The sequence below is a fragment of the Arvicanthis niloticus genome, chromosome 5 (assembly GCF_011762505.2).
Source record: "Arvicanthis niloticus isolate mArvNil1 chromosome 5, mArvNil1.pat.X, whole genome shotgun sequence".
In the NCBI taxonomy this organism is placed as follows: Eukaryota; Metazoa; Chordata; class Mammalia; order Rodentia; family Muridae; genus Arvicanthis; species Arvicanthis niloticus.
Window position 1 is genome coordinate 14,125,216 of NC_047662.1, and position 25,572 is coordinate 14,150,787.

The 25,572-nt window shown below is 53.7% G+C and overlaps 1 protein-coding gene across 2 annotated transcripts; it reads right to left on the reverse strand.

Annotated features, from left to right (window-relative positions):
• Positions 1-3,012: 3,012 nt before the first annotated feature.
• Rcc2 (regulator of chromosome condensation 2) lies at positions 3,013-25,572 on the reverse strand. Of its 2 annotated transcripts, none has more exons than XM_034502199.2 (13): positions 25,388-25,572; positions 24,621-24,908; positions 18,694-18,787; positions 16,170-16,313; positions 13,914-14,045; positions 13,468-13,556; positions 12,584-12,698; positions 9,933-10,099; positions 8,474-8,654; positions 8,154-8,259; positions 7,410-7,482; positions 5,516-5,593; positions 3,013-5,116 (listed from the first exon to the last, which is right to left on the reverse strand). In XM_034502199.2, exons 2-13 carry the CDS (start codon positions 24,897-24,899, stop codon positions 5,012-5,014), a joined length of 1,563 nt encoding a protein of 520 aa, XP_034358090.1. In that variant the 5' UTR covers positions 24,900-24,908; positions 25,388-25,572; the 3' UTR covers positions 3,013-5,011. The 2 variants fall into 2 exon arrangements, with proteins under 2 accessions (XP_034358090.1, XP_076789971.1); XM_076933856.1 differs by lacking the exon at positions 25,388-25,572 and adding an exon at positions 25,064-25,196.

The following is a 25,572-nucleotide window of genomic DNA, read 5'->3' on the forward strand; positions in this document are numbered from 1 at the left end:
TGCCCCTCCAGAAGGTCTGCTCTGTTTTCTCTTTGGAGATGAGGTCTCAAGTTGCCCAGGCTAGCCTTGAACGCTATAGCCAGAAATGACCTTGAAGGCTGGAGAGGACTCAACAGGTAAGGACAGCTGTTAATCCTGGCAACCCAAGTGTGACCCCTGGGACCCACACAGTAGGACAGATCTTCACAGGTGATTCTACCACATCTAAGTAGGTGCCCATGCAGACACTAAAAACTCAATGCTAATTCTCTTACCTCTCAGTGCTAGCATACATGTACCTATGTTGGCAGTGGGGGGTGTAACCGAGTATTCTGGTTACGACCTTCTGGTGTGATGTACAAACACCTCACCAGAACAAGCCTAGCCAAACTTAACACCAGGCCCTGGGAGTCCTGTTTTCCTTGAAACACCTAGGGGATAGAAAGATGGCTCAGTGGTTAACGCCTGACATTCTTCCAGAAGACCCACATGGCAGCTCACGGCCATCAGTAAATTCCAGTCCTAGGGGCTCTGTTGTGGATTTGGTTCTACTGTTACGTGTATTAATTTGGCTCCCAAAATTATGGGGAACCCACACACCTGTGTGTAAGACGCTGAGGGTCCCTGTCCCTATTTGATTGGCAAATAAAGTTCGCGGCGGACAATGGCTGGGCAGGGAGACAGAGGTGCGACTTTAGATTTCCTGGCCAAGGGAACCACGGGAAAGATTTAGAACCATCATGTTGAGGAAGCAGAAGGATCAGGTGTGAGAAGTGTAGGACAGAGAGACAGCCAACAGGTGAGAGCCGGGGAGGGGGGGCATGTAGGCTTGGGTTTGGGGTGGCCAAGATGGAATATAGGTTTTAGAAAGTTAATAATTTAGTTATACTGGGGGGGAGAGTGTGTTAGCTGTGGGGAGGTTTAGAAGTGCCCAGCCATTGAGCTGTTTAAGGCATATTAAAACAGAAGATTGTGTCTTTTATTCTAGAATCTGGAGCAGCGGGATGAGTTCCTAGCTATCTGCCGGGGAGATCGGAATGGATTTATAAACTGCCACGACAGGGCTTCTCCATCTTCTGGTCCCCCAGGCACCCATGACACATGGTACAGTTGCATATAAAAGCAAACCCCCACACATATATAGCAATAAAGCTTTAAAATGGAGATCACAGGCTTTGCTGTCTATTCTTGCTGACCCTGAATCTATAGTCCCTCTGTCCAGTGAATGGATAAGGCTGTGTCTTGGGCCTCACCAACACTAGGCCACCGGGAACCAAGGTCTTGTATGACCCCACAGCACCTACCTTCCCAACAGGGGTGAGCACGTGACTGATCACCCCACGCCCTGCCACCCCTCCCATCCTAAGGAGCTGCCTATAAAGAGTGACTATATATCAGCTGGGGAGGCTGCTGGCTCTCCAGACACAGCTTCAACAACTAGCAGGACCCAGACCTTGCAAGGACAGCTTTTAAAAAGGAATTCAGTCTGTGGGTCCCACTCCCCTAGAGGTTGAATGAGCCTTTCAGACCATCAGAAAACACAGATATTGACATTCAAATTGATAACAACAGTAAATTAGTTACGAGGCAACTATGTAATCTTATGGTTGGGGGCCACCACAGGAACTGCATTAAACGGTCTCAGGAAGGTTGAGAGCCTCTGCTGTAGAAAGTAGGGGTCTCTTCAGCTCTGCAGGAAACTTCCCAAAGGCCACTTGTGGAAGATGGCCAGGGAAACAACTGGAACCTCTCAGGATAGCTCTTCCCTGTGACCATGCTCACCACCTGTCTGTAACTTATTTTCCTCTACAAAACAGGACGGAACAATGACCTGACTCAGGACTGTGTGTTAGAGGAAGTGACAGCCTCTCAGTCCGAGCACCGGTCCCGTGGCATAAAAGGCTAATCTTACAGTGCCCCCTGGTGGTTACAAGTGGTACTGGCGCATGGTTGGGTTGCGTCTTGATAGATGGTTCATAGGGGCTGGGGAGATGTAAGCAAGTCAGAGAATGCTTCTTCACGCAGAACCAAAAGCCCAACAGAGCCCGTCTCGAGCACCTTAGGTCACAATTACATGTACTTTTTACATGGGTGGGATGGCTCACACCCTTACTGCCAGCACTTGGTAGGCAGGGGGACAGGTTGTCGACATGATGTCTTTATGCACTGTGTAAAAGTTTTCCTTGTGTTGTTCAAATGCTGATTCCTCTGCCCCCACATCTTGTTTCGATCCAGACCCGGCACTGTAATGCTTTGGGGTCTAGACTCTTCTGTCTCTCCACCAGCCAGAGGAGGGAGAGGGTCAGAGAAGACAGCCAGGGAAGAAACTTCCGAAGCAGAGAGCTAGAACCATATTAAACTGCAAGTATCATGAGGCCGGGGCCCGGGGGGAGGCTGGAGGTGGAGCCCGGGGGGGTAGACAGATTAACATTACAAGTTAATAATCCTTTAACTGCACAGGCACTGAGGTGGAACTTGAAATAAATCTTGGTTTCTGTGTGGTTATTGGAGATTTGCAAAGGTAAAGAAATACAGCCGGCAGATTCAGCTTTTAGAGTAAAAATAATTCATATAACAGCAGGTAGACTATATCTCTTCAAGGCCCACCTAGTCTACACTACACAGAAATACTCCAGCCCAAAGATGGCTACACAGCAAGACTCTGTCTCCGACAAAAAAGGAAAATCCAAACCCACTTTTAACACACCTTGAGGACTGTCAACAGGCAGCCATGCTTAGCATGCTTAACCTGGGGCTGAACACCTCACATGTCCTGGGCACTGCAAAGGCAGAGGCAGGCCCCCAGCCTGGGCTACTTGAGACTTTGCCCCACCTACAAAAACCAGCTCCTGAGGCTGGACCATGTATGTGTGTTCCCGGACTGTGTCCAACCCTGGCTGGGAAGCCCTTGGCAGCTATCCCAAGCTCCCCAGGGGTTGGTTGCCTTCACCCTCTTTGGTCACTGTTCTGAGGCATGTGTACAGGGCTGGGGACGCGCTCCACACTACTGAAGAGCAAACACGAAAGCCAAGGCAGAGTAAACAATGATGCCGTTTATTTAAAATGTTTACTCCAAGAAATATAGATATAAAAAAAAATAAGACAATTAACAGCACTAAACCAGGCACCTTCAACCGAATCCCACCATCTTGTTCACTCCCTTTGCGTTACCCTTTGATGATGACCAGAAGATTTCAGGAACCCCTGGGCGGCCAGAGTAGTTCCTACCCAGGGCTTCCCACCTTCCTCCTGTTCTAGAGTTTCCCATGGGAAAGCTCAAGTGAGAATTTCAGCCTAAAGGGAGGGGGCTATGGCCAGGCACAAGGCTCTCTACCCATCAGATACTTTCTATTCACCCACTGCAGGGCTCTAGCCAGGGGGGCTGACTGCTGGCTTTAGGTTTGCTCCCTGGAAGATGAGCCCAGCTCAGCTCAGGGCTACTGTGTCCTCAATCCTCTTGGTGACCACACAACTAATTCCAGGAGACCTCCAGGACAGAAGGAGCAGACCCTGAACAGCAATCTCCAGAGACCATGGATGGCTCCAGACCCACACGTGAAGTGAGGGACAGTGTCTGGGGTGACCTGGGCAAAGCAGGTTAGTTTTGCAGAAACCCTGCCACTACAGAAGCTTGTCTCTGGACAGATGGGGGACAGTGAGAACTCGGACCCTTTCTGGCAGGCCACGGCACTGGCCGAGACAGACACCTTGCAAAGCCAGAAGCTACTATGAAGCGCTGGGCAGAGGAAAGCGACAGACTGGGCATTTTTTGGCATTTTAACATAGAGACAAGCGTCACAACAGCAAAAGCAAATCCATAAATCTCAAGACCAGAATTTTGACTTTCCCATCCACCCCACCTCACACTTCGATCCTTAGCCCCCTTGCCCCCCCACCCCACCCCCGAGCACCACTGAACTAATCCTAGTTAAAGCAGTCAAACCAGCCCAGACCCTCTGGAAACCAAGGCCCCAGCCCGAGCTGCTGCCACACTCGGGCCCAGTGAGGAGGATCCAGGAAAGGCACCTCGGAACTTAGCCACAAAGTCAATACCAGGACGGGCTCGGCAGAGGGCACTTGGGGGTGTGGTGACAGTGGCAACATCTGTACTGACACACACGAGGGGCAGGGGATTTCATCAAGAATCCCAACTATTTGGTACCAGAGCCAAGCAAACGCAAGCGGCCAAAGAACATTGAGGCCAGGACAAGAGTGGCCAAGTCTCAGAGCAGGGTGGCCATCCCAGGCAGAGGGGACAGCAGGAGCAGACAGGCAAAGCACGCAGGCGGCAATGGTGGGCCACAGAGGACTGAGGACACATCTGACTGCTGGCTGACCAATCTCTAACTGCCCACCCCGCACCCCATGGTCCCCATTCTCATTTGGACTTGAGAGCTAAAGTAGATATGAATGGCTAAACACAGACCCCAAAGCCCCACCAGGGGGAAGATGGCTGCTTCTACAAACGCTTCAGCCAAAAGGCGCACACAGGCCCCGCAGACAGCAAGCCAGGAATACCATGAGGGGAGGCGGCAGGTGGGTGGGCCCACAAGCAAGTGACCAGGTCTCTCAAAGCGGGCAGGCAGGAATCTGGGTGGAGGCCGACACCACGGATTGGCCTAGCGGCTGCTGGTTCCTAAAAGGGCCGTTTCTGTCTGGGAAAGTGGCGATCCCTCTCCCACGTGGCACCCACTCGGATCACAATGCTAACTATGGCTGGGATGGAGGGCTGGACAAAGACTCAGGAGTGGGGAGAAGAACAACGTAAAAAAAAAAAAACCCTAAGCCCACCAGGGTTCCTGCCTCTCGTGTAGAAAGGCAAGCCGGCTATGAGCAAACGTTTTAATCAAACATCGAGGGACACTTTGGAAAGCATACAGAAGGTAGTTAATGTTGAATCACTTGGAGACGGAACCTCAGGGAGGCTAACCCAATGCACCCTTGGTCACTTTTGCTTCCGAAATTCCTTGTCTGACGTCTGGTCCCAGTGCACGTGGAAAGGACAGCTGCCACGAGGGGAGGGCCGGCCTGCTCAGAGGGTGCGCGGGGTGTACTCGGGCAGCCGCCGCAGCTTCTCCTTCTCGGCCTCGCTTTCATCTCGCGCTATCACCAAGGAGTGTGAGTAGCCCATGGCCACCTGTGGGAACAAGCCGGTGTCAGCACGGCACAGGCACCGGCGTCATGGATGCCGGATGTCACGTGCTGGCCTGGCTCAATGAGGGTCAGCACGGAGGAAAACTGGGCCTCGGGAAAGAAGGAAACCCTTTCCCAGGCTCCCAGGAAGTTCAAAGAGCCCTCTTTGGGGTGCAGCTCCACATTGTCCTTGCCCCCAAACACAAGCCAAAATGTGTTATCTACTCTACTCGGGGACTAGGCCCTGGTCCTGGCCCAGTGGCAAACAATTCCAGTATGGGGCTAGGGGGCGGCCAGCACTCCTCGGCCTTTCTCCTGCTGAGGGCTGCACCCTTCCAACACTCTATGAAAGAACAGACACAGCTCAGCACGACACCACAGACACGAACGGCAGGCCCCTCACCTGTTCGGAGAAGATGCCATCCAGAGTCTTCACCTCCTGAGCTGCAGTAGACGACTTGGGCTTGTGGTCCCCGTATCCCTGCAGAGATAACAAGAAGTAATGACAAATCACCACTGCGGCAAGTTCCAACAGAAGGGAAGAGCATGTTTCCAGGCATATCAGCCACTGTGGGTTATGGGACAAAATGCATCATGCATTTGTTGACGGTGCCAATACCCACAGCAGTCCGATCTACACAATCAAAATCAACATGCTGAAACATGCTGACACACACACCAGCCCTGACAACCCTTGACCAGGAGGAAGCAGTTGTTGGTGATGTCAAAGGTTAACAATGGCCAAGAACTGTTGGGGAGCACGGGGCCAAGGGCAGACCCCCAAGGCTTTTATCCTGCCCCGGGTTCAGCTCCTCCAGGGGACGCCCTTCCTGGCCAAGGCTTCCTAAGTCCACAATGATGCAAAGTTGTATTAGGAGTCTTTTAGAACATTTAAAAAAAAGGCTTTGTGTTTGGGTGTTGTGCCTGCATGCCTGCATGCCTGCATGTCTTTACTTGCATGCTAGGTATCTGCAGAGGTCAGGAGAGGGTGTTGGTTCCCCTAGAACTGGACCCACAGACAGTTGTGAACCACCAAGTAGGCTCTGGAAATCAAAACCCTCCATCTCTGCAAGAGCAGGCAGTGCTCTTAACCACTGAGCCATCTCTCCAGTCCCCAAAGATCAACAACTTTTTGAAGCAGGGCCTTGCCGTGGAGCTCAGGCTGGCCCATAGTCACTATGCTGCTGACACGCTACCATCAAGTCCAGGCTGTCAAAGACCAATTTCAGATCCCCCCCCCCAACTATACAGTCAGGTGTAGTGGTGAACACCTTTAATCCCGGCACTTAGGCGGCAGAGGCAGGCAGACCTTTGTAAATTGAGGCTAGCCTGATCTACATAGTGAGTTCCAAGCCAGCCAAAGCTACATGTTGAGTTGCTGTCTTGAAAACAAACAAAAGGCACCATCCTCCCTTCTCTGAGACAACAGAGACAGAGGAAGGCCCGCAGTCACTTTGCCGCAGTCCCTCTGCTGCCTTACAGGGTCCCTTGGAGCCCACTGACACCTTGAAGCACAAGGACAGCCCCACTGTGCTGAGAAACTTCTCCCAAAAGGATGATAAAGAAACCCAATGACGTGTTAAGGGCCAGCCTTTAACGCCAGCACTCAAGAGGCAGAGGCAGGCAGATGGATCTCTGGGAGTTCAAAACTAGCCTGGTCTACAAAGTGAGCTCCAGGACAGCCAAGGCTATAGAGAAACCCTGTCTCAAAAAACAAAACAAAACAGAGTCAAGGGCCGGGTCTCACTGAGAGTGCAACCCTGGCTACAGGAGATGCACAAAACCCACAAGCCAATCTCGGCCTCCTTACAAAGCGGAAAGTGCACCGAGCTGCAGGACCTATGGACAAGACAGCTGGGCAGTAAGAAGCAAGGGCAGTGGCTTCTGCTCCTTCTCCAGGCTCTGGGGCTGAGAACAAACCAGTAACCCGATTTGGGGAACGTGAAGAACAAAATCGTCCAGGCACTGTGTGGTTGGCCCAATGACAGGGATCCATAGGGCACAAACCTGTGGCCCTGTCTGCCTATGAAGCACAAAGTCTGGAGGTCACAGGAACCAGGGTGACTCATACAGCTCAAGAAGACACTGCCTCCTGGAACCGGTCCTGTCACTGTAGCCTGTCACCTTTTCTACAGCAAGGCCAGCAACCAACTAGGACAGTCTTAACACTGAAAACCAAATGTGACCCACTGCTGGGACAGTCCTTAGTGGAGGACATCGCCCACTCATTCACCCGTATCCCCACTCTCAGGCCAGTCTTGACTAGTTCAGCTCTTCCCAGGCCTGCTGTGGCTCACCAGTTCCCCGAAGGTTGGCGACGGCCCCCAGCTGATGGTGCTCTCATCGGCTGCTACGATGATGCTGCTCTTCCTGAAAACAGGCAGATGCTGTCACCACCACCCAGAGACCAGGACACCTTCAGTGCTGACACGCCCACCTTATGCTAACTCTTCCCAGACAGGGAGGGGCCACGTGCTTGCAGATCAATACCATACCCAGGGCCTCACCACCCATCTCTGTCCTGGGGCTCTCAGAGGGAGATCCTTTGGGATGGGGGACACAAGGACCAACAGGCAATAGCTTGGAACAAGTAACTCATACACATTTGTCACCTCTAAGTACTGGGTGACTCAGCAGGTGTCCTTCAATAAGAATACAAAATAAAGGTTTGCCTCTCCTTGAGCTGTGTTGACAAATTAAAAGTCTACAGTTTCCAAGCTGAGGGAAAATTGCCACCTTCTGCTTTTTTCCCCCCAAACAAAATCTTTCAAAATCACTTTCCGTGAGGGAAGGCGCCACTTATCCTCACATCTACCTGTCCTAGCATCTACCAAGCCTGAACTTTGCCCTCTCCCACGGTTTTTTTTTTTTTTTTTTTTTTTTTTTTTTTGGGTGGGGGGGGGGGGGTGTTGTGTCTCCTATGTCTAGCTAGGAAGATCTAGAATCAGCAGGCATAGAGACACCTCGGGAAACAGGCACATAGAGCATCCAACACTCCGAGGAAGGAACACACACCACATGCCCTGGATACAGCTACTTACCCGCAGGCAAGGCTCCGGATCCGCCAGCCACAGAGGTCCTGCACTGCTTTCGGGTACATGGTAGATTCTCGGGAGGTATTGGTGGCCCCCCAGAAAAACAGGCCACCTGGAAGGATGCAAAACAGAGTAGTGTCATGAGCAAGCATCTCAGAACACCAAGGTGAAGGACAGCTGCTTAAAGGGATGCCGCAGAGAACAAGCCAAGGAGGGACAGACATGGCTGTGGGCCTGTGGGAGCAGCAGCCACCCCCAGGAGGAAACCCCTGCACCTGGCTCCAACCACGGGGACCTGAGAAGTTGTGCAGGGAACAGGCACTGACCCACTTCACTGACAGCGAAGGAGCAGGTATAGCCAGCATAGATCTGGGTCGCACCACGTCCCGGGAAGTCGAACAGTTTCACCAGGCGAGGTACCATCTCATCCTTCTGCTCAGCATGGCCCAGGCGGCCATAGCCACCGAAGCCCCAGGAGAAGACTCGCTTCTGTGAGTCCAGGACCAGCTGCAGCGAGAGAAGACACAGGCTGGAATAGATGGGCCAGTGCTTCTGACCAAAGGATCTGGGACAGTAGATGGCAATGGAGAGTCCCACAGCCTATATACATGGCTGCCAGCAGGGGCCGGGGTGCACCTCCTTCATGAGGGTGTCATCTTCCTTTCTCTTTAAAGGCAGAAGCCAAATGGTCGTCTATGGCAACACTGTCTAAACTGCACAGCAGGAGATAAGGCTGCTGCCATAGGCGCACACAGGTGAGGCAGGCACAGATGTGACAGCTGTTTGCAATCTGCCTTGTCTTGTCTTTGAGGTTTCACATCTAAATAAACCCTGCAAATGTACAACAAGCTAGCTCAGCACGGGATGGAAGGCGTACAGCTCAGGGCTAGAACACCTGCCCAGCACAAACAGAGCCCTGGGCCCCACACCCAACACTGCAAAATACGTAACACAGGTTTCCCGGATGAGAAAGAAGAGAACAGTGTGCTGGTTTGTGGACTTGCAGGCTCAGGTCACCTGCATTTAATCCACTGAGCACCGCCAAGCAGACAAGAGGCCAGCTCTGGGACTCAGTCGGCTCTTGGCTCCCTTTCTCCTGCCACAGGGAAAGGCCCAGACCAGGCTCACCTATTCTCAACAAGAGACCACAAAGGGCCACACTGACAGGAACACACCCATCATCCCAGAACCAGAGAGGCAGAGGCAGGCAGAGTTTGAAATCAGCCTGGTCTACACAGCAAGTTCAAGAACAGCCAGGGCCACATAGTCAGACCTATCTTAAAAACAAAGCAAAAACAAAACAAAACAAACAAACAAACAAAAAAAAACAAAACCCCAAAAAAAACACCAAACCACACTGCCCAGCAGGTGAGGGTCCTTGCCTTGCACTGAAAAGCTGATGACTGACGTGAAGCAGTCTCTGACTTACACACACATACCATGAGCACGCGTGCACGTATGCTACAACAAAGGCGCTCAAAGCAGCACACGCACACGCCTGTCCTTCCAGATGTCCTGCTAATGAATGACCTTAAGGAGACACCCTCAACGGCTAACCACTCACACCCTAGCAAAAGGCACTGCCTGTCATACAGACAGCACATGCAGGTTGTGTGCTAGTGGCAGGGCACAGACACATATGTGTATCCTCATGTTTGTATGTTGTCTGTAAAGGAAAGGAGATCTGGACGGGAGACTCACTCAGCCAAATGACACAGCTTGAGTAAAGCAGGTACCAGTCTACACCAGCATAGCTTTGGAGCAATGAGAAAGAAACAGGCTTACTGTGTGGTTAGCGCCACAGGCTACATCTCGAACCACCACGTTGGGGACAGGCAAGATCTGCCCATCCTTGGTCTTCTCGATGAAGATGGCCACTCTCCGGGGCACCAGCTCACAATCATATTCTATTCTCTGTGCTCGGGCGATGAACTTCCCATCCGAGTTGTGTCCTGTGGTAACACAACAGGCTGTCAGTGACAAAAGGCACAGGCCAAGAGCACCACCCTGCCCCCCAGCCAGAGACTCAGCCTGCCCAGTTGCTCACGAGCTGGTAGGTAACACAGGGCACTCTTTATATAAAACACAGACGCCCTATGCCATAGTACAGTCACTTAGGAAAACCCTACACATATCCATAAGGACTGGGAAGCAAAAGAAAATATGTCGCTGGGCGGTGGTGGCGCACACCTTTAATCCCAGCACTTGGGAGGGAGAGGCAGGCGGATTTCTGAGTTCGAGGCCAGCCTGGTCTACAGAGTAAGTTCCAGGACAGCCAGGGCTACACAGAGAAACCCTGTCTCGAAAAAAAACAAACAAACAAACAAAAAAAAAAAAAAAAAAAAAAATGTCTCTTCCTGTGGCTAAGGTCACAACAGTGGGTAGCTCACATCTGAAAGACAGTCTCCCAAGCTCCGAGTTGGGGAACTCTGAGGACCGGCAGTAGGGAGAGTGTGGACAAGATCATTCAGCCCACAATTCTGTATCTCTCTCTGTGAATTTGCAGTAATTTAAGCATCCTGTAAAGAACATAAAAATCTGGAATTCACAAAGCACCATGTGAGACTGGGCAGCCTGGCATACTCCAGGCAAGCGCCAAGCCAGCACTGCATGAAGCCTAGTACCGGACCACATGCCTGTGGCCCAAGGACCGGGCACTCTCTGGCTTCTTGCACTGGCAGTATATCCCAGCACTTGGGACGCAGAGGCAGAAAGAGCAGGAAGCGAAGGCCATCCTCAGTTACACAGGGCATTTAAAGCTCTGACTACATGAACTCTGTCACAAAAACCAAGCAGAAATGGGTACCGCCTGCAGTACTTAACTGCAGTACTCAAAGGCAGGAGGACTTCCGAGTTTGAAGCCAGTCTGGTCTGCATTAAGTTCTAGGCCAGCTGGAGACATACAAGATGCTGTCTCAAAAACAAAACAAAACAACAACAACAAACCCCACCAAACAAACAAATATAAACAGATCCACCAAACAAACAAAAACAAGCTAGGAGTGCCAGTCCAGACCCAGTAGCCAGAATGCTGGCTGCTCACAGCCCAGAACATTCTCAGTCCCTGCCCAGGCAGCAGCATTGCTGTAGCAATGTGTCGGGGTCCCCAGTGAGATGCCATCGCTGGCAGCCAGTCACTACAGTACCTAATGAGTACCGTCAGCCCCTCCCCTGCAATCCTGTTTGAACTCTAACAGCAAAGTCTGCACAGAGACAAGAACAGAACTGGGGGGATCAGGCTTGTGTTTTGTTTTTTGAGACAACTTTCACTCTGCGCGTCCCAGCTGGCCTGTAGCCCACGTAAATTAGACCACCCTCCAAAACTTGCTACAGTCCGGCCTCTCCCCCTCAGATGCTGAGACTGTGTGTGGCACCAGCCTGTTTCAGAGTGAACTGCCAACAGACACAGGTGAAGTCAGGTTTCTTAATAGCTTTCAACAAGAACTCAGTAGAAGACAGCGCACACTGTACTTAACTGACCCTCCAAAGCCACTCCACAAATGCCATCCTACCGCCAAGATCAAGTTCCCGAAGCCAAACAGGCAGGCTGCAAGATGCTTGTCTGAGGGTGGCAGAGAAGCCGCACACACAGCAAAAAGGACAGAAACGCACTTCCTGTGCTGGGCCTCGGAATGGCAGGAGGCCCGCCCGTGGCCATGGAAACCGTTTATCCAACAGCCCAAGACTCCCTGGCAACCAGCAGGGATGTGCGTAAGGGGCCGGTCCTTCTTCACTCTGACTCGAGGTATATTTAGTTTCACAGAGTCACTGTTCCCTGCAGTCTAAGGCCAGTGCAACGCTCTGCTTCTATTTATACTCTCCCATCTGCACTCTTCTAATGACGAGGAGACCCAGCAACCCAGATCCTGGACTGCTGCAGGCTGTTCAGACACCAGTAGGTGGCGCCCACACCTCACCTCATGCTCAGGACTCCAGAAGGCACAGGAGGAACTGGCAGGGAGTCAGAGAGGAAAGGAAAATGGAGATCGTGCATGGTAAGTTCTAACAGGCTTGCTGACCGCTCTTCTGCTCTGTGCAGGACAGAGTCCCATGTGGTGAGGGTTGAGCTGAAGACACACCAGCTGCTTGCCTAGCCAGGATTTCCAGAATAACCTCACTCTTACATAATTCTCTCACTTCCAATAAAGGCTCATTTATATACGTGAAACCGGATCAAAGGGGCTCAGCTTTTGTCCTTCTGCCTGAGACTCTGATACAAATGGATTTCCAAACCAGACTCACTTCCGAGTCTTCACTGACCCCTGTAACCTGTGAGTTAACAGCAAGCTGTTCTGCCGAGCATGAGACGCACTTATCGGGTAGACACCGCTATCTGGATCAATTACACTTGTAACGTGTGTGCGTAGCCCCACGATGCCTTCTGGCTCTCCATTTACAGCCAGACTGCAGAGCTTTTAAGAAAGAGACCTCCATACCCAGCTGGCCATATTCAGGGCACCCAAAGGAATAGAGGTTTCCTTTGCAGTCCATCAGCATGCTGAATTCAGCCCCGCAGGCCATCTTGGTAATTGGCTGCCCGTTGTACATAATCTGCAAAAGAAGACAAGCAGCTTTCAGCTCCGTGAGTCTCTTCCTCATTCTGCCCTGGCATGAAACAACAGCCACTCACAAAGGCGGATTATTCCACAGTTCAGAAGGCTGCCACTTGAGTGGACATGTATCACAAAGCTTAGTCTACCAGGACTCTTTAACTGCTGGCAACCCCCACCCTGCCAGGACAGGAGAGGCAGAACGTTAACCCTCCATCATCCGGTGACTCAACCACAGAGCAAACTCAGTGACCCCAAAGGTCAATTCTGGTGCCAACAATGCTGTCAGCCCCAACTTAAGGACTAACAAGCAGGCTTCCAGTTCATTCGCAGAACTGTGGGTAAGGTATGAGCCAGATGTGAAATGTCCCAAAAAAGGAAGAACAAAGACAGAGGACTGGAGAATGACAGGCTGGCTCGCTCCACAGCACAGGGTCAGTCTAAATGCAGAACCCGTGAAAGAAAGACTGAGGCCCAGACAAAAGCAGCGAGCATTAAACCCGGTGGTCCAGGGGGAATCCGGTGCCCAGGTTCATCCCGTCCCTGCTAACTACCCAATTGCAGAACTCCCAACTACAAGGCTTAGCTACCAGCCCCAACCCCCCACTGGCCTCAGGACCAAGACATGTCTGCACCATGTCTACAGGAGAAGAGAGCCCTGCATCCCCACTACTGGGCTGACACAAACACTGGCTCTCTTCTCCACACTTTTCCTGGTAAAACATCACTTCTCAAACCAGAGCTGCCCAGGCCCACAGCCCGCCTGGTACCTGAGCAGGACTTGGGACAGCATCTGTCTGGTTCCCAAGGCCCAGCTGCCCCATCTTATTCTCTCCGAAGGCAAACACGGAGCCAGTATCTGAAAGGAGAGACAAACAGGACAAAAAAGGATGTGAGGGTGGACGGTTTCGAATGGATTTGGATCAATGCTATGCAAACAGCTTGTCCACCAGGCCGAGCATGGGTGTGTGTGTCTGTCCATCCCCAAGGATAAGCGTGTGGAATAGCGCTGAGCCCTGTCATACACAGACCCTGGTCTGGGCTCTCAGGGCCACCAGAGTCCCTTCACTGCCTTCAGCAAGTAACCAGCTAACTAACCTGGCCTAGCTAACTCACCAGGCACCACCTTTGTGACACTGACCAACGCACTAGCTCCCAGACAAACCATCTTTGGAGCCTTTTTGCCTTAGTTAAGATGAAAAGAGCTGGTTCTTACCTGTCAAGGCCAGAGTATGGTTGCGCCCACATGCTGCCAGCACGATTGCCTCATGGCTGAGGGCCTCAATGAGTCTGGGGGCTTCCACCCTCTTGGTATCACCATGGCCCAGCTGCCCCTTTTCATTCCGACCTACAAGGAGATCACGGCTGGCCAGGTAAGCAATGCAAGGACATGTTGGGGCCGTTCCCATCCTTGTCCTCAAAACAAACCTCCCACAAAGCCCTGACAGCTACTCTCTCCAGTAGAGAGAGCATCCCAACAGGAAGTGGTCAGCTTCAGGGTCACCCCAATACACCCCCAGTCTCTATTACTCCAGGAAATGCTTGGTATGACCTGGCTACACCAGAGGCCTCAAGGCTCCAAGAAGTCTCCATTCCTTGTGAGGCTGGGGGACAGCCCCTTGCTCCTCAGGGAGTCTGATGCACCTGTTGATTCTATCTACTTATCAATACCCACCCCCACACACAGCTGTTCTAAGACCCCAGCCCTAGGAACCCTCATGACAAGGGGCAGGCCTGTTCTCAACACACACCCCTTGCCTATAGGACCACCTCCTCCTGGAGAGCTGTTGTGCTGTACGGGTGTGTGACTGCAAGCAGGGACCAGTCAGTCCCTGTGGAGGCCTTCACAATACACTGCAGTTCTAGGGAGCCCCGATTCGGCTTAGGATGGACAAGAGGTGGGTCCCAGAACAACTCAAGTCCTGCAATCCTATTCAGGTCCCAACAGATACAAAACAAAACCCCAAGAGGAACCCTAAGACCCTCTCTCAGAACAGCACACAGGTAACACCACCGGGATTACACAAGGCTGCAAAGCGAGAATCACAGTCAAGGTGGGCTTACACTCATCTCCCCCCACCCCGCCCCCCATGGTGTGACTGCAGAGCCCTAGCACCCTGTGGGAGGAGAGCAGAGGAGGTGCCTGGCCTCCCACGCAGGCCAAACTCTCTGCAGAGATAAGCATCAACTGAAGGGTTGGCTCCAAGGCCAGCACCGTGCAGGTGCCAACTTTCAGAGGAGCCTGCTATCCCCAAGTCCAGTGAAGGCAGGCCTGCTGCAGCTCAGGGGTCAGGACACAGCACAGCAGCGCCCATCCCCTGCTCAGGACTGGGTGCTCTTTCTTGAGCCTTCTACCAAGTGTCCAGGAGGGATCATGGTACCTCCTGGCAGGTCTCCACAGCCCAGCTGCTGCTCTAGGGAAAATCATTCCTGTCACTGGGTCAGCCCTGAGATGCCATCTAGAACCTTGCTGTCGGTGAAAGGAGAACAGAGAGAAGCTTCTCAAGTTGGGGACAGTGACATAAAAGGCCATGGCCAGCGTTGAGGACAAAGCAGCAGGAGGGGCCACGCCAATCCAGAGAAACAGAACTGGGGCAGATGTTGGTATTCACCCAAAGCCTGGGAGGATAAATTTGGGCCACACACACTTGTTAGATTTTTTTTCCAACAGAATTATAAAATTAGCCACGTGCAGAGAAGACGGCAGATGTTAATATATTTGGACTCTGGTGCAGCAGCTCATAAAAAAAAAGAGGCTCAAACAGACCAAAATAAACACGTCATATGAACTAAAAGCCAGCCAAAGGCTAGAAACAAATGGAGAAGCCAACCCCCCACCCCTGCTGCATGAGCCCCAAGTCTGAGATGACGAGAGCTTGGGCAATACCTCCTGGCCTACCTGGGAAGAAGACGGGGGAGTCACAGGAAAATCTGGTTAAGGGAGGTGGAGACTCAGGAGAAATGGAGGGTGGACAAAGACCCAGTCTCAGACCTGAAGCTAGGAGCCACATGGGCTCAGCCATCGCGCCTTGTAACACGACATGCCAACTACAAAGGCCAGGGGTATAACTTTTAATGATGGACACATGGACCTCATGGCACAAGGTGCTCAAGCCAAACAAGGGCTGGATGAACGGACAACACAGTGAGGACTGACGGCTGGTTGGAGGGATGGCAGCATCAGAAAGACCACCCTTGTTTTAAGTTCAGGAAAACATTTACCAAGGCAGAGTCAGAAAACAGGGCCAGTGAGATAGTCCTTGGGTAAAGAGACTTGCCAAGTAAGCCTGGGGCCTGGGGGTCAATCCCTAAAACCCACATACACAGGGCAGGCAAACACGCACGCACGCACGCACGCACGCACGCACGCACGCCAGCCTTGGATCCAGACAGAAGATGGCCTCTTTCAGGTAACTTCAAGTCCCTTCAAGCCCCACTTCAGAGCATGTCTGTGTAACCCACCAACACTTACCCCAGCTCCACAGCTTCCCTTCTGTGGTGATGAGCAGGCTGTGGGCAGCACATGAGCCCGAAACCACAGTTCGCACCCGGACTCCTGACAGGCAACCATACCTATGGGGCCCCCACAAATTCTGACCAAGGTTGCGGTAAGCAGCTGCAAAGAGAAGAATACAAATCAAACCCGGCAGAACATGGGGGGGGGGGGGTGCCGCAGGTAAGGAGCATCGGATATCACCTAAGAGTTGCAAAGAACAGAAGCCTACCCAGGGTCACCAGCTATGTACACTAACGGTGCCAATCCCTGTCCTCAGACCTACAAACAGCTGCTGGTCCCCAATCCTAATACAGGGCAGGGCTGGTCTTCCTGTACCTCATGGAGTAACACAGAATCCTTGAGTGATTCTGTCTACCTTCCCCATACCAGAAAAAGGTCTTTCTTTCTCAGTGGCGTCATCTCTCCAAGCATGTCTTCCAGGCTCTCACCCACATTGGACTCTGACCCGACTTCATTTGCATCCCATCCACTAACTGCCCCCACATGACAGGCGGCAGAGGCCAGGCCACTGTCCTCTCCTTGCCAGAGATCACAAGTGCCTGGCCAAGGGGCACAAGAAGCTGCTACTCCCACGTTCCTGAGGCAGGGGTATGGCTTTTCTTTCATCTCCAGAACACTGGTGGGTATCTTAAGAAGCCAGCCACAATTCAGACGGCTCAGACACAGCCTGCTGGCACCCCACAGGTCACCACCACACAGGGCCCACCCTCTATGCCTGTCTCACCAGCCACATGTGAGCCCCTCCTTCCAGTCCCATGCAGCGTACCAGGGCACCTAGCATCAGAGGGCACTCTCAGACCCTGCAGCCACCCATCACTGAAAAGTACTCTAATTAACTGACATGACGGCCTCCCAGGCTGCTAAAACCGAAGAGAAGACCTATCAGCCCCGAGTCATGGAGGACAACAGACTCGGAAAGGAAAAGCAGGGCCAGAGCTTCATGCCTGCCATCGGGAAACCAAGTAAGGCCACTGGCAGTTTTCAGGATTGTGAGCTGCAGAAGTGCTGGGCACCAGCCAGAGTAAAGAAATGGCTGGGTTCTTGAACCAGCTGGGGGGGGGGGGGGGCGGCGCGGCTCTCCAGCACCCTTGCCAATGCCTAGCATCTCCCCGAAGAGGGCACCATTATCAGCCACAATAGCATAAGGCTGGTTCTCCCTCATTTCAGTTCAGAGGGGCCCAACACAACCTAGCAGTGGCCCCAGCTTCAGAGCCAGATTGGTAGACATAATCCCATGGTTTCCAGGCACCCAGGACCTGGTCTTCACCATAGGCTATTAGCGGGGACCACCACGCTGGCACGTAAACCAAGCTACATTAAGGGCAGAGAACAGCGAACATCCAATAGGCAGGGCAGGCAGGTAAATGTGCCCTCCTCTATCCTGCCTGACAGCTCCCTCCAGGCAAAGGTCACAGGCTGCCTGACCAGCCCATAACGTTACAATTAACACACGTGAAACTACTCACACCAGCCGGGAGGCAGAAGGGCCAGGGCGCCTGAAGATGGAGGTAGGAGGCCTCCTGGGACGGGCTAGGTCGGCAAGATGCCCCCAACACCACTAGCCTGGTCTGCTCTGGATTCATGGCACAGCTTCTGGGCCACAGAGGGCACCAGAAGCAGAGGGTGACAGTCAGGTCAAGGCGTCCTTGCCCTATCAGCAGGAAATGGATACAGCGGACAGCAGAAGCCTATGTGGTGTGGCCTAGCTGCGGTGGCCACCCTGCTCTCTCAGGACTGGTGTCCATGGCCACGGAGAAAGATGGCTATCTTCCACACAAAGGAACGGCATCTGGTCAGCTCCATTTGTGCCATGCAGGACCCACTGCCATTTTCCTGGGGCAGGGTAAAGGCCCGAGGCCCCCAGGTTTGGGTGCTAGGGTGTGCCCGTGTGCAAATATTTGTTCTTGGACAAAGCAATACTGGGAAGCACTTTGGGCGTGTTTCCAAATGAAATCAAGAGCCATAAAACGTGGCACTGAGCCAGCCCCTCTTCTCTCCAAGGGGCCCTCAGGAAGACACCCGTCTTCTACAGGCAGCTGAACACAGGGTACTTGGTGGAACCCTTTCCCAGTCTCCACAGTGTACATATTCCGCTGAGTTGTGACAAGCCAATAAGCAGCCTGTACATCTCTGTCCGTCACGTCTGACAAGTGTCTGGGGCCTCGTGGCACCACAGAACAGGACTGGCCTTTTCCTAGTAGAGAAAGGAAGTCTCCAGGACTCAGGGAGTCTTGGCTGTCTGAGGACAACATGTCCCTGAGTAACACAGAACTACGAAGGCTCAGACATATAGGAGACCAGGTTCAGCTCAACTGCAGAATCCTCACCAGAGTGGTTCTGGTCTCAAGCAATTTGCAGGGCTTCTCTGAGCATGCCCACAAAGACCTACCTAGTGGGCGGAGCCAGCACCCCACTGGCCACCTGCACTACAAGAAACAACAGTCAACAACAGTCACCGGCAGGAAACTGTTTCTCTTACCTTGCTGTTTAGGCACTTCCTTCCGTCCAATCAAGTCCCAGTTGGTTGCCCCAAAAATCAAAAGCTGCCCCTTGCACTTAGACCCTTCAAGTTTCTAGAGAGAGAGAGAGAGAGAGACAGGAGACCAAGAATTAGCTCGTCAAGGCTGCTGCTGGCACTCCATAGTTAGCTGATGAAATAAAGAGACATGGTCTCTCCCGCGGCCTGGACTAACCTGGATCGCACATCTAGCCTCAGCCAAGCGCTGGGGTTTCGAGAGTGCACCATCACCCAGGTTGAACATAATTCTTTGTGGGAGCGCTGGTCAGGGGTCCCGTGCGGTCACCCCCTCGTCTATGTGCTCCAAGGTAGGTGACCTCAAGCCCGCCCTCAGAATTCCCCTTGTCAAGTCTGAGCTCAGCACTGACACTGTGCCATAGCAGAGCCCCGCTCTTTGATTCCATGCTACAGAGTCATGCACAAGACCAGCCCACAAGGCTGGAGACCTAGGGACTTCACGCCCCGACCACATGGTCCCCACCCCAAGGGCCACGATGCTCAGACAGCCTGCATCACCTCTGCAGGTCACCATGACATGAGTCCTGTGTGCTGCCCACGGTAACGCAGAGGAGGGGATAATTACAACCTGGTCTCACCGGGGATAAGACAGGGAGGACATAGCTCTGATGGAGCAGCAGGGTCTGAGGCAGAGGGCCTTCCAGGGGCTCATTAGATGCTGCTCACAGGTGGAGACCAGAGGTGAAAGGGGCCCCTCACAAGAGCTCCCAGCTAAGAGCCTGACTCCCTGTCCCCTCCATGTTTAGAGGCAATTGCTACCTAGTTCTGACTGCCTCTAAGTCTCAGTGGTCCTCCTGCCTCAGCTTCCTCAGTACTGGACTACAGGCATATGACTACACCTACCCAGTCAGGGTACTTCAATTCTCAACCTTCTTACACACAAAAGATCAGGGCTGCCAAATCTTGACTACCTGAACTGCACAGATCTGACATCTCAAAGCGGCAGGCCACGCCCACATCAGCATCAGTGCTTGCTTACATGCATGCCCGTGCAGGCGATCTCTCTTGGCTTCTAAAATGTCAAAATACTTTTTTCTTTCCTTTCAACTTATACTTGTGGGCTACTGGGATGGATGGCTCAGTGAGGAAAAAAGACTCACCATGCAAGCCGGACGACCTGAGTTCAAATCCTAAGGACCCATGGAAGCAAAACACCAATCTGCAAAAGCTATGCCCTGACCTCCACAGGACCCCACAGCCCCTTATGCCTGTCCAAACTCACACACACAACCCTCCCAAGTACAAACAGTAAATGTGTATCTGAGAAAAATATACTGTTTCCTTTGTTTGAAACAAGGTCAGCCGGGCAGTGGTGGTGCACGCCTTTAATCCCAGCACTTGGGAGGCAGAGGCAGGCGGATTTGAGTTCGAGGCCAGCCTGGTCTACAGAGTGAGTTCCAGGACAGCCAGGACTACACAGAGAAACCCTGTCTCGGAAAACCAAAAGAAACAAGGTCTTACTATGGAGCCCAGCCGGGCATCAATTTGTATAATCCTCCTGCCTCAGCCTTCCAAATGCTGGGATTGTGCCTGGTTTCCAAATCTACCCTGTAGGGCTGGAGCGACAGATGGCAGTACTCACTGCTCTTAGAGGACCCGGGGTCCCAGCACCCAGATCAAGTACTGGTTCACAACTGTCTGTAGTTCCAGGGGATCTGACACCCTTGGGACTCTGAGGGCGCCGGCACATACAGGGTGTGAGCAGGCGCACACACATGTACAGAAATAAGTACATTAAACGAAGAGATAAATGAGTGGACTCTTTGTAAAGTGCGCTGTGGGCTGATTAGGTCTAGCCTGGGCAAAGGCTTAAGCTCCATCCCCAGAACAGTAAGCAAACACATGACAAATAAAAGCAGCTAAATAAATGCGTTGCTAGCCTCAACCTGTGCCCCTGCACCTTCATCCCCAAGACAGACACCCTTTTCTGAGCCTTTTGTGGAGGCTAGAACAAACCAGACCTGAGCGGTTGCATTGGCTCCAAAAGTTCCACCCCCACAGTGGCCCCTGGCTGTCTGTTGCAACAACATACCCAATAAACCCCACAGGTCCCCAGAAAGCACACTTTGGGGGGGGGGGTACCTGACTGACCTCCCAGGTGTCCCCAGAATGTATATCCCCTACTTTCAGTCAGGTCCAAAAGACAGAGACAAGGACCAGCTTGGCCAACCCAGGCCTCACTGGAATGAGTGAGTAGCCACCCTGTTCAATTATTCAGACCTCCTGTGGGGCGTGGGGCAGCCTCTTGGGGCCAGACTCAAGTTACCTGAATGGGATGGGAGCCTACTTTCTCTTCCTCTCTCCTTTGAGGAAAGGCAGGTAGGTGTGGCTGGAATATTCTACAAGGCTCAGTCCATAGCACAGGGCCCTCTGTAAGGCCAGCACTTACTTGTGTATGGATAAGCTGTAGTCTTCAGGTCCCCAGAAATACAGGGGAGAGGCCTCAAAAGCAGCATGACCTGGGGCCAGACAGCACTGCGTTAGCAGGTTCCAAGGGGGAACTCACAACACTGAGATGTGGTCACTTGGATCCCTGGGTACCAGCAGGCCGCGGGCTTGGCCAGGATGCAGGTCGTCAGGATCTACTGCCATCCCTGTGGCTCCCGAAGCTCTCCATGCCCGCTAGGCAGGCATACAAGAGCCCCACCCTTCTGAAAAAGGTTATCAGTGACAACCTTGCCTGGCTTCACATGAAACACACAACCTGCTACCCTGGCTCCAGCTTCTCCGACACAGAGCCCGTTCTCTCAGATCAGTGACTGTACACACTGCCAGCTCCTACACCTGTCTGCCATTAACCCAACAACTCATCCCTCCGTAGCCTAATTCTTCCCTCCTTCTTATGGAATACCAAGTTTAATTAGTGCAATTCATAATGCCCTTTCAATCAAGCCCTTGTCAAAAGACCCCTCATCCACACACTATTAACAACCTAGCCCACAAGCCTGCGGCCTCATTGGAGAGGAGAGGGGATCCCAGTGAACAAATGGGGGCTCAGTGGAAGAACTTTTGCTTAGCCCTGGGTTCAGTCCCAAGCATCAAAGGATGGATGGACAGATGGAGGGAAAGGAGAGAGGGAAGGAACAAGAAGAAGAAGGAAGAGAGGGTGGAAGACAGGAATGAAGGAGAAAAGGCAAGCTGAGGTTTCCCCACCCTCCAAGGGCTAAATCAGCCTCCAATGTGCCTGCATCTGTCTAGTGTCCTACACGGCAAACCCCAACGGCCCGGGTCAGGTGAATGCCACCTCCCCATGACTGATCACACATGACCTGGACGCAGACGGACCAAGGCAGAAAATGTACCAAGTGTCTCCAATCAACAAACTGGGATTTCTTGGCCCCAGCAGTTTCTGAGCTACTCTGTGAGTAAGGGGGAAGAGTCACCCTTCCCAAACATCCATTCAGGAGACTGATGCTCCAGGACTGGGAGGACCAGGCAAGGCAGCAAGATGCTGGCAACAACCGTCCCTATCAACCCTCCTCCCACTTCACTAAGAAAAACACTGTGTCTCAGGGTCCATGAAACCTTAGCAACCCAACTTAAGACAGAGCAGATGCCTGCGCCTGCGCCTCAGGTCCCTCAATATCGTAGGACAAGACCGAAGGCTGGTTTCTAAGTCAGCTCTTAGTGATTACTGGATTACTGCCCGCCTTTCCCTGCACACCGTCTTTCCCTGCACACCTACGTACTGCGGGACAACTCTGCGCTCAACCTGACCATGCAACTCACCTTCCCCACGTTCAAGGTAAGGGAAGGTAAAGGCCGGAGGCTCCCATGGGGGAGACGATAAGTTAAGTAGCTTTCTGAAAAACAGTGGCTGATGGCAGCGAACAGTCCTGGGTCTGCCTGCCTAGCAGAGGGGGACTACAGCCCTCGGGCCAGACACACTGGGCTGCCTGCTGGCCTGGGCCTGGGAGAATGAACCTGGCTGCAAGGCTGTGTGCTTGCCCTTAGGAAACTCGAAGATCCTAATGGAAGCAGAAGCTCGAGGCACACATTTCCCAGGTGTAACAACAAATACCTTCTGAATCCCCATAGGTCCCTGGGTTCACCTATCCATGACCCTCTGACTGAGCAGCAGCGGGGGTCCTACAATGATAGTCCCCAGAGCTCTAAGGGGATGGACCCACAGCTCTTTAAGTTCCTGCTCCACACACATAGGGAAAGTTAGATGTACACATAAAACAATCACGAGCGGCAGGAACGGCCTCTCCTCAGAGATGGCATCTCCTGGTAAGACACAAGGTGCCAACTCCAATACAAGACTAATGGAGACAGAGGCCTCTGCGCCACTCCTCACATGCACCCCTGAGAGGGTTAATAACAGTCTGCAGACCACAGAACTCACTGCCTGGCACAAGTCTCCAAACTGGGACAAAGAGCTGAGGAGACTATTTAACATATCAAAGATGCACTGGCCACTAGGTTCCCCCCCACCCCCATCCCTCACACTACCTGTTACAGGGCCTCTCCAGGCTGACACACTCCGCCCCTTACCCTAAACTTAATCCAGCCCACAGGCTAGGCTATCCTCTCCCCTTAGCTGCCCTTCCCTATATACCCAACCATTTTGGTCCCTCTCCTCTCTCTCCTCTTTTGGGCGGTTGGCTACTGCATCTGGTTCCTCTCTGGCTTCTCCTCACAAAGCTCAGGGTCACGCCCACTCTGGGCTCTCCCAGATGTCCTATGTCCGTTTAATCCTCAAAGTCCTCCTCTACCATACCTAGAACAGTTGCGGCCTATCGGGTTTTTTTTCATTCACAAAATAATCCAATTCCACGCGGCTTTCCAAAACTCCATGACAGCCCAGATACAGCAGAGGAAAGACCCTAACATGCCCAACTCCTTAGCCTTGTCCAAACCCACTAGGCAAAACGCAGGAGAGCAGTTTCTGGGTTCCCCTTCCAATACTCTGGCTAAGTAAGTAAGACGGTTCTACCTGGCAAGCCTACCTATCTCCCGCAGGGCTGCCCTGTGTGCCTAGCGGGAACCTACTGCAGGACGGTTAGGACTCTCTTCTATCCCTCCTAGTGTGCCTGGGCAGCTAAGCGAGGTGCCGAACTCCCTTTACCCTGGCCACCTTTTGCAGAACACCATTCAAAAACGTGGGTGACACTCTCTGTGGGTCAAGCTCCATCTCTTTCTTAGGGTTAACAGAGAACGTGGTCTCCCGCAGAGGCGGAGGGGGGAGAGCTGTAAGTACCAAAGAAAACTTGCTTTACAAAGTTCTGGGAGACCGAGCGGACCCTGGGCCCCGCTCTGCGGGGCTTTTTTTTTTTTTTTTTTTTTTTTTTCCTCCCGCAAGCTCAAGTTCGATGGCCGAGATCGGAGCCTACAGGAGAACCGAGCCCACCGGCCCCCACGCCGCGGGCACCCGAGGCAGACAAAGCCCAGCGCCGCTCTGCGGGGGGTCGCGGGTGGGAGGAGGAGGAGAGCCCCCGGGCGGGGAGGGCCTCCGAGGAGCATGCGCGCTCACGCCCGCGCCGCGCGGCCCCCACCATGCCCCGCGCGCACCGGCCGGCCGACCGCGCAGGGCACACACGGAGCATGCGCGCAGCGCGCCAGGCCCCGCCCCCCCGGGGCGCCGGAGCCGCAGCGGCGGGAACCTCAAAGCCCCGGCGCGAGCCGGCTGCTCCCCGCGGGCCGCCCTCCCCCCCCTCGGAGGAGGAAGAGACGCGGGGGGAGGGGGGGAGGCGGACGCACGGGGGAGGGAGGGAGTGACAGCCCCCGCGCGGCCGCGCACGCCCGATCCCCCCGGCCCGGGACCAGCTCCCTGGAGTTCCCCGCGCGGCGTGGGGGAGGGGCGGGGCGTGACCCCACGGCGCCCCTCCCCCCCAACCGCCAACCACCCGCGCCCCCGCCCCACTCACGACGCGCTCCTTCGTGTGCTCGGGCTCCGTGATGATCGCGGCGGCGCCGGACGCCTTGCCCGCTGTCGCCGGCCTGGCTGTGCGCTTGCCGCCGCCGGGGGCCCCGTCCAGCTCCGGGCCGTCCTCGTCGCCACTGCTGCCGCCGCCGCTGCTACTGCTGCAGCGCTCGGGCCGCTCGCGCTTCCTGCCCGCGGGGCCGCCGCGCCGCCGGGGCCCCGCGCGCGCCGTGCCGTTGCCCGAACTCGGCTCCTCCCAGGCCGCCCCCTTCTTCCTGGGCATGGTCGCGGGCTGCGGAGACACGGGCGCACAATGCACGGGCTGGCTGCGGGGCGGGGGAGGGGAGCGCGGCGCGGCGTGGGCCGCCCCACCTGCTGCTCCCTCGCCCCTCCCCACGCCGCGCGCCACGCGGGGACCCCCCAGTATCCCGGCCGGGCCCCAAGCACCTGCGAGCACGCGCGAAAAGAGGAACTTTCGTGGGGCCCCAGCCCGGACCCCGCGGCCCCGCACTCGCCCCGTCTGCTTTTTTTTTTTTTTTTTTTTTATTGATTTTGAACAATGGGATCTCTGTCTGTCTCCGATTAAACCACGTGGATCCGCCTTCCTTCCCCTTCTTATTCATTCCGTTCCCCAGCCCCCCCTCCGCCAGCGTTTTTTTTTAAACCTTTCGGGGGGGGAGGGGGAGGGAAAGAAGAAAAAAAAAAAGAGGAAAAAAAAAAAAAACTTTCCCAGACCCTGCAAACTGGTCCCAGACGGTTTCCAGCCCCTACCTGGTTGGAGTGATGAGAAACGAGGAGGGGAGCGACTGAAAGACTGGGTTGATGGCTTCTTCTCTCCCCGGCCCGGACGAGGGCTCCAGCCCACTCACCAGATACACTTAAAATGTAAATACGAGCTTCCAGAACAAATGCTACAACACAAAACAGAAACACATGTGCGGCCGGGCGGCAAGCGA

Coding starts and splice junctions, on each gene's coding strand:
- Rcc2 (XM_034502199.2), bottom strand. CDS start 24,899: ATGCCCAGGAAGAAGGGGGCGGCCTGGGAGGAGCCGAGTTCGGGCAAC. Junction 12,699..13,467: donor CTGTCCCAAGTCCTGCTCAG/GTACCAGGCGGG, acceptor CTTCTTTTGCAG/ATTATGTACAACGGGCAGCC. Junction 8,260..8,473: donor CTTCGCTGTCAGTGAAGTGG/GTCAGTGCCTGT, acceptor GCATCCTTCCAG/GTGGCCTGTTTTTCTGGGGG.